Consider the following 9303-nt stretch of genomic DNA (forward strand, 5'->3'; position numbering starts at 1 on the left):
TTTTATTCTTCTGAATCCGATTACTGATTCAGCTCAAAATTAGTAATTAGTAGTCGGACTACTACACGATTAAATTAACAATTATTGTAGTCCAACTGTATAAAAACATTAGCTATCTCTCTCAAAAAAAAAAAACTTTTGCGATGTTTTGAAAACAAGCTTCTTTAACATGATATGCTATAATAATTATAAATAACAGCAATCCGGTATGATCTTTTCAAAGTTATGTATATGTAGTTTTAACTTTTATGAAGTTATTTTGACGGAGGGAATATATTATAAAAGTGTACATAATAAAAAAATACATAGATCTATTTCACATGTCTCGAGTCAGCACCCTTGCAAACCCAAAAAATTTACCTGACTTAGAAGATACGCGGCGTGACGTCGTCGTTTGACAGCATAAATTACAGGCAGTAAAAGCCTTTAACAAAATACACTGAATAAAGAGAGCTAAAAATAGCATTAGTGGAGAGCCTTGTTCGTTATCCGGAGCGTCTACAAAATTCTCTCCCGTTCTCTGCTTCAAACTCAACCAACTTCGACATGGTGGGCATTTCGTCTCCCTTGTGTGGATTCGGAATTCGGTTCTGCATTCAACGTTCTTGAGTGATTGCTTGATGTTTGTTTGATCTGATTTTACCCGTTTAATTCGATGTTTGAAGTGTTATTTTGTGGGTTGTTGCTTGATCGGGAGTCTGTTTCATAAACTGCAAGATCTGCTCTGTGTTTGCTGTGTTGCTTTGGAGTTGGAGTGAGTTCGTTTGTGGGATCATGAAAATTTTAACTTTGCTCTCTGTTTTTTTCTTTTTTTCTTGAGTTGAGACCCTCTCTGGATGTGATTGAGTTAAGATTGTGCTGACGAAGTTTGATTTATCTAATATTTTGCAGTTAATTGTTTCAAGGTTTGATCTCAAATCCTGTAGTTTATGAACTCCATTAGATGATGATCAGGGATAATTTTTTTCCTTTTGGACTTTCACGAGCATAGGATGATGAGTTTGACGTATGAACCAACCGATACCTTCACCCATTTTTTTTGGGGTGTCTGTTTGATTGCCGGGCAAAAAGCTGTTTCTAATTCAATTAATTTATGTGTGAATGGAAGATTGAATTTCGATAAAGGTCAGCAGCTAATGGTTAGCTAATATTTTTGTGTTGCTATCTGGCGCTTTATTGCTGGTTTATTTGTTTAGCTAAATCTCCCTCCTGTTCGTACCCGGGGATGTGGGGAAGGGTGGGATTAGCAGATTTATTTTATTAGTCACACATTTTATTACTCTTTACTTCTTTTGATCTAAATTACTAACTTGTTCGCATGTTGAGGTTTTGTGTTCATGATACCATGTGGTCGATTCCCGATTTATTTTGTGTCAAACACTACAATTTTGCATCAGTTGGATGGTTTTCATGTAATCTTGTTTCTAGGCAAATGCGGCATCTGGGATGGCTGTGCATGATGATTGCAAGCTAAGGTTCTTGGAACTTAAGGCGAAAAGGACTCACCGCTCCATTGTCTTCAAGATAGAGGAGAAACAGAAGCAAGTTATTGTTGAAAAGGTTGGTGAACCAGCTCAAAACTACGAGGACTTCACCGCGAGTCTTCCTCCCAATGAATGCCGTTATGCTGTTTATGATTTCGACTATGTGACTGCTGAGAATTGCCAGAAAAGCAGGATTTTCTTCATTGCTTGGTATGAACCAACATTTTATACATGTTTATTTCCTAAAAGCTAACATGTAATGTTGATGACAAGTACATTGTTGTATTTATGACACATGAATTATCTGCTTCATGCCATTGCCATGTTAGGTCTCCTGACACCTCACGGGTCAGAAGCAAGATGATTTACGCTAGCTCGAAGGACAGATTTAAGAGGGAGCTGGATGGAATTCAAGTTGAACTACAAGCGACTGATCCGACTGAAATGGATCTTGATGTTATTAAGAGTCGTCTATCGAAGTAAAAATTCATTGGGCTTCTGCAGTAGACTTGCTCTGATGCAGTGAGACCTTTATTTTAAATTGAATGTCTATAATTGTGGGATGGTAAACCTAGATAGTGGTGACCAAAGTCTCCATGTACTACCTATACCTTTCTTTCTAATTTTCGATCAAATCTGTGTGTCTGGTATATGATATTATTGGTGCCTTTAGGTGTTGTGCAATGGGTGTCTCAGCGGTATCTTGATATATACAAGCTGATATGTAACAATCTGAGAGGATAAAAAACTCTCAACATGTTTCGATATTAATGTTTATGCATTCTTCATCTGTAATTTGGTGGAGAGTGATCTAGCGAGTTCCATGTTGTCTCTTGGAGCAAATTTTTTTTTATATGAAAGATACAAACTTACAGAAACGTTAATTGTTCTGTATGCTCGACATTATGTTGGTCAGCTTTCGAAATTTTTTATTTTCTTGTTAGTTTGATAATAACTGCAGAAGATCTAGTTCAATTTGTAATCTGGCTTTCATTTTGACCAGCCTGTTGAGTTTTGATCCTTAATAGATTAGTTGGGTTCTGTGTGATCTTTAACACCTAATTCAATTACTCAATCTACAACAAGCTCACTTAATCACGCTCAAGAACTCCAAGACTCTGATGATTATAATTCAAGAAATAAGCAAGCTAAAAATAATAACCTCAACAGATCACACAATTCTATTGGACCGATCGTTTGCTCATTTACCTGATGAGTCCATGGACAGCTCGCACGTTGATCAAGTTGCTAAGAAAGCTAGGGATCCACTAAGGATACCACAAGAGTCAATAACGAGGGGATGAAGCAAAAAGTTACAACAGGCGCTTCAAAGATTTGTGATGATTTATCAAGAAGTGTCTAACAACATGCCATCAGACTAGAAGGATTTGGAGAGCATGAGAACCAAGTTGAGGGGCATTTCAACATGATTCAATTGATAAAAGATCCAAATTCTAGAACACGCCCGGACCACCGCCGGGACCAGACCCGGACCCAGGCACGGGGTCCGTTCCACATCCGTGCCTAGGCACGGACCCTACACAGACCTAGCCCTAGATCCGTGCCCCTTGTCATTTTCGAAAAATAAATTATGCGAAGAGGCACGGTGTAGTACCTAAAATCCCATCTACTAAATCGTGTGCGTTAAATTTAATAAATATTTGGATTATTATTTTTAAGTTTATTTGATTTAAATTTTTTATGTGAATTATGTGTTAATAAATATTTTTATTATTTATTCAGTGATTTTATTTTACTAACTATTTAATTAATATTTTTATTTGTTTAAATGATTTTAATTGTTTAGTTTATTCAATTAAATGATTTGAACCGTTTAGCTTATTTGTTTAAATATTTTCGAGTGTCCAACTTATTTATTTTAAATAGTCTAAGTTTAGCGGTTAGTTATTTTAAATTATTTTAGGTTATTCTAAATGTCTAGCTTATTTATTTAAATTTTTTTTAATTGTCCAAATCATTTTAAAGGTTTTAGACTTGTTTATTCAAATCTTTATTTTTATTTGTCCAAATTATTTTAAATGTTTTTATTTCCACTTGTGTATTTATTTAAATTGCTTTTAAACGTTACCCTAGTTTGTTTAAATTATTTTAATCGCTCTACTTGTTATTTAAATATTTTACTCGTCGTCGTGACATCAAAATATTTTAAAGTGTTTAATTCTTGAATTTTCAAGCTTGTATTTTATTCAGTGCATTTTAATTTATAGCCCTAGTTGCTAAATTGAAGTAGCATTTTTTTAAAAGTGTGCAGCACTTTTTCCATACACACTTAAACTTAAATTAAACTCTGGCCCCAAAACACAATCTCATGCCCAAACACACACACCAACATTTACGACATTTCCCCTTTCCTTCTCGCCTCACACTCACGACTTTTCTCATTTCTCGCCAACACCAACCATCGGCTTCGTCATCTCCACTAGCTCCACCGCCGATAACCCATCGCCGCCGCCAGCAGCCTTCTTTCCAGCGAAGCTCTCCCCCTAGCCGAGCTGTTCGAGCTGCTGCATCAACCTTCTAGTTCAACTTCAGCTATTCAATCTTCATTTTTGTTCATTTTTGAGGCATTTCGAAAATAGGCAAGATTATGGGTTTCTTTCTCAACTTGTAGATTTATATATAGTGTGTTTAAATTGTGTTTACTCAGTTCACGTTTTTCTTCAAAATTTATGCCCTGTTTTGTCGAAAATGTCATTTGGAATCTTAGCCAGGTGTATGCATGATTTTATTATGTTTAATGTTGAAGATTGAAGATGGTTATTGGTTTGAAAGGTTAAATGCATTGATGCCATGTATTTCGAAAATTCAGAAATGTGCATAGCATGTGTTCGAGCATTTTCCAGATTTCTTCATGCCTTGTTGTTCGAATTTTTCAGATGGGTTGTCATAAGCATGAGTTCGATATTCCAGATTTTTCTTCATGCTTGTGTTCGAGCATTTTCAGGAATTTTATTCAAGGCTTGTGTTTCGAATATTTCCAGAATTTTACCTTTATTTGAGAATATGAATTGTATAACAATGGGTTATCTTTCATTTCCAATTTACAGAACTTTTTTTTAATTATTTTTTAATTTAATATGATTTTTTACTAACAGGAAACGAACCTAGAATTCCTGAACAGGGTTTTGAGCTAACTGATTCAAAGGCCAGAACTAAATATCATAGAATAGTGGGGACTTCCAATATATAGTGAAGTGAAGAAATTCAAATATTAATCAGTGAAAGTAGGAAAATCGGTTTGTGTATGCGTGATTATTATTTGATCAACTGATGTTTGTTTTTGGCTTGGTGGCAGGGGGTTTGTTATCGAAATGATGTGGTTTGTTTTTCAGTTTCAGTTATGTTTATGACTCATGCTAATGTTTTTGAAACATTGCACAGAACTGGTATGCATGTGTCTACATGTAGTGACCCGTATCCGTAATTAATGATTAATGACTATATTAATCATGTGATCATGTTTTGAATTAATAATACATGATTAAGGAAGTTTCTGTTGGGTTAACGGATTTCAAAAAGGGATTCAGAATGATCAGAAATGGCAGGGAGAATCAGGCAGAACGGAAGCAATGTTGAGGAACGGATGCAACGTTCTGGCCTACTGATGTCATCCGTGACTTCAGCAAGATGATGTCATTGCTTACGCATTTGATGGGACATCGGAAGCAACGAAAAAGAACGGATGCAACGTTAGGCAGATTGAAAGAGTGGGTGCCCAGTGAGCCAACTTGTGGCTATGGGCTTTGATGACTCTTTGTACAAACGATCTTTTGTTTAATACAATTTACACTTTTATTAATGGCAATGACTTTATCTTTCTTCATATTGTTATATTGTGATATACTATTGTTGTTTTGATAAAGACCTTGAATATACTATAGTGTATGTAAGATGTGGTAGAACATGGGGATGTCTATCATGAAATACATCTTATAGTCACTGTATATTCTAAACTGTTCCTAGTCGATTGAGCCGTCCGAGAATAAGGATAAGGATCGCTCGAGTTTGAGACTAGCATTTGCGATGCGGAGTACCACGTTTCATTGATAGGGAACATGGAGATGTTCGAAGCATGCAAATGGATATTCATAGGATGAATAATCGAACTACCCTATCCGGACTTTTCAAGTGGTTATCACTTATCGAGTGGATAAAGTCCGCGGTTTTGGTTGTACACCATTAGTCCTTACTACTTGAAACATCATGGAGACTCTATATGCTAGTACTGTACTTTGACTCGTTTACCGACTCTATGGGGGTCATCAGGTGTCGGGATTGGGTACAGTTACAACACATATAGGAGTCGATGCATTGTTGTCAAGGATTCACCACATACTTGCGAGTGTGGATATCCTATGCGATCTGAGGAGATATTAGTGTGACAAATATCTGGCCAGAGTACTTGATGTGATTTAAGAAATGGTTTCTTAGTAGCACATGCGATGTCACTAATTGGATCTTCAAGATGTATTGTATAGTTATCGAATCTTGAGCGACTCTCGATATACCAATGGTTGTTGATTCGATCGAGATATATGGATGAAGGGACCGTACTGTACGCTAACCAAAATCTACTGGTTCTTGTAGGCACTATCAGTGATACCTAGGGAATCATGGGGCGATGTTGCTAGGCGCTTTACCATGATTCGTTGGGCAAGTCGGAAATCGTTGTTCCGAGTCACAAGGAGTTGTGAGCCCACGGCTAGCTGTATCCCTGAACCATTGAGGGTCACACAGTGTAATGGAGTTTTAATCCCCGTTGAGATAGTTAAATTTAAAGAGTTAAATTTAATGAATAAAAAAGTTGGACTTCTTAAATAAGAGTAAGGGAGTAGGATTTCCTAAAATGACATAGGGATGGACATTTTTGGAAACCACTGAATTCGGATTCAGGAAAATTTATCTTGACTATAAAATGTGCAGAAATGGTTTCTGTGCACATTGGTAAAATCGGTTTATCAATCGGAGTCACGATGAATTTTATATTAATTTCTGAACATGCGGGCTTTGCTTGTCGGGCCTCAACTTATGACTAATGGGCCCTAAGCTGTTAGTGGCCTGCATTATAAATAAGTTATTGCAGTACAGAAATTACACACAACTGGTCATTAATTTGAGAGACAGAAATCGAAAAAAAACCCTAGCTCTCTCTCATAACTATTCGGCCGACCCCTCCCTCTCTGTCAGAGAATTTTCCGATCTGTAATTTTGAATTGCAGTCAGGAATAGCGAATCAAATTCGTTTATTCTCTTCGCAGAAAACTTCTGATAGATTTTCTAGTGCAATCTATCAGAGGGATTAAACCTCTATTCGTGGACCTGATAGAAGGAGTTCATCAGTTCCTGGGAGATACAAGAAGCGCAGAGAAATCTGTGTGGTGTCCAATAATCTCGCTTCGAGATTGAAGGTAAAATTTAATAATTGTTATTTAATTTTACACACACTTATAATTTAATCGTTGAACGGTTGATACCCACACTATGGAATTGTTCCATAATAAAATTTTAAACTTCCGCTGCACCGGGTATCAATCGTGATTGATCTGAACGCCAGTTTTCCAACAGTGGTATCAGAGCCAGGTTGCTCAGATCAAACGATTAAATTAATCGATTGTACAAAAATTTTTGAGTCTCGGTTTTTGAAACAAAATAAATATTTTTAAATAAAAAAAAAAAATAATTTTTTTCGGGGCAAAACCCGGGCAGCGATTGGATCGCTGCCCGGTGGGGCAGCAATTGTTGCTGCCCCGGGCGGCGCCAAAGGGGGCGCACGGCGTCGCCCAGGGGGCGGCGCTCAGCGCCGCCAGGGCAGCAACTGTTGCTGCCCTAAAGGGGCAGCCGGGCTGCCTCGGCCCGCGCCCACGGGTGCGGGCCGGCCCGGGAGTGTCCCGGGCGGCCTGCGGGAAAAAAATTAAATTTTTTATTTTAAAATTAATTTTAATGTGTTAAAATTTTATTTTTGGTCCGGTCAAAAATTGTTTTTGATTGGTTCACGAGATTTCGGATCGAATTATTCGAGTCCGTAAACTTTAAAATTGATTTTTGGATAAATTTGAATTTTTGGAAAATTTTAATATTTTATCCTTAAATTGAATTTTGAAATCAATTATTTTTGGTACAATTGATGATAAGATTTGATCTTATGAATATATTAAGTAAAATATGATTTTATCTATAAAATTGGATTTTGTAGATAAAATATGATTTTATTTGATAAAGAGATAAAATATGATTTTATATGTAAAATGAGATTTTATATATAAAATATGATTTTATCCTGTTTAAATTTGAAATGCCACTGCATGTTATCCAATAAATTAATTTTGAATTAAATATTATTGGATAAGGATGATCGATTGCCATGACCAATTTTGTAGGTGTATGTTAGGAATTTACATTTGTTTTTATTGTTGTTGGTTTTATTAATGGGCCTGGTTTATGGCCCAGTATGAATGTCATATGTAATAAAAGTGGGTTTGGTTTATGGCCCGTTCCCACTCCTAAAAATGTATCCCCTACTTGTCATTGTTATTTATTGTAAATACATTAGATTTAGTGGGAGATCAAGATTTGAAGATGGTGGGCCCAGCAGACAATAAAGACAGAAGAAATGTAAATTGGAAGCACATGTAATAGGATTGCATTGCATACTGCATATTACCTAGGATTGGACTAAGACTCGTGATTGGCAACCACGGGTCAATTAGAAATGGAATCGATCATCCTATATAATATATGATATTATGATTGTATGCATGTTTTAGACATAATTGCGTGAATCCGGCAAGCATGCAATAATTTGAAAAATTGATGAGACAAATTTTTATAATTAAAAATCCCTCATTTTAAATATGATTTAAAATTGATATCAAGATAAATAAAGGAAATTTAAATTTGTTTAAATGTTCCTACCTTCCATCAACGGTCAATGTATGTGATGCTACCCGCGGATACGGTCCGGCTCATATTATTGGGGGGGCCCGTCCGTCGGAAAGCTGTACATTGGATCGACAAATGTTGTAAGTTGGGTGGAACTCCCATGGGATCGGCTCATATTATTGGGGATCCACATGGCGACCGTCCATCACAACTTAATATTGATGGGTCATCTTGACATGTCACTATAAACGGCGTCATATTATTGGGCCCTTATTGGACATGAGGTAAAAACATGGGGGTTGCTTTGGAAGCAATTGGGCTCTACCTTTTGAGAATTATGGTTGGCTGATATTATTCGGGACCATAAGTTTGTCAATTGGACTCCATGTTCTCACTAAGGAAAAAGTTTCCCGTTTTCACTAGAGGGTAGTGAAATCGTTAAAATAGTGGGAGTGAGATTCATAAAATTAAATTCGCCTATTTTATGTCTTAGTAAATTGCTTAAACAATCATTGATATATGTCTGTTTTTCTTTTCAGTATTTCATACAATGAATTCGCGTAATCCATTATTCTCGATCCTCGAACAAAACAAGTTAACTGGCGCAAACTATACGGAATGGTTCCGGAAGTTGAAGATTGTCTTGACTTCGGAGAAGATGCTCTACGTGTTAGAGAAATCACCTCCGAAGGAAGCACCAGCTGACGTAAGTCCGGAGGAATTGGCCAAACTTGATACATGGTGGGACCATGACATCAAGACCAAATGCTATATGCAAGCCTCGATGTCTGATGAACTCCAGAGGCGATTTGAGGACACCGTGAATGCTGCTGACATTCACGCTCAACTCAAGGAACTTTTTGGGGCTCAATCGAGGGCTGAAAGGTTCGCTACTGTTAAGGAGCTAATGACGTGTCGC

At 36.8% G+C, this 9303-nt stretch overlaps 1 protein-coding gene across 1 annotated transcript; it reads left to right on the top strand.

The window, feature by feature from the left end:
* The first annotated feature begins 429 nt into the window (after positions 1-429).
* Positions 430-2306, top strand: LOC140871042 (actin-depolymerizing factor 1). Its single transcript, XM_073273489.1, has 3 exons — positions 430-549; positions 1429-1694; positions 1814-2306. Exons 1-3 carry the CDS (start codon positions 547-549, stop codon positions 1965-1967), a joined length of 423 nt encoding a protein of 140 aa, XP_073129590.1. The 5' UTR covers positions 430-546; the 3' UTR covers positions 1968-2306.
* The last annotated feature ends 6997 nt before the right edge of the window (positions 2307-9303 follow it).

The sequence above is a fragment of the Henckelia pumila genome, unplaced genomic scaffold, assembly GCF_033568475.1.
Source record: "Henckelia pumila isolate YLH828 unplaced genomic scaffold, ASM3356847v2 CTG_319, whole genome shotgun sequence".
NCBI classification, from domain to species: domain Eukaryota; kingdom Viridiplantae; phylum Streptophyta; class Magnoliopsida; order Lamiales; family Gesneriaceae; genus Henckelia; species Henckelia pumila.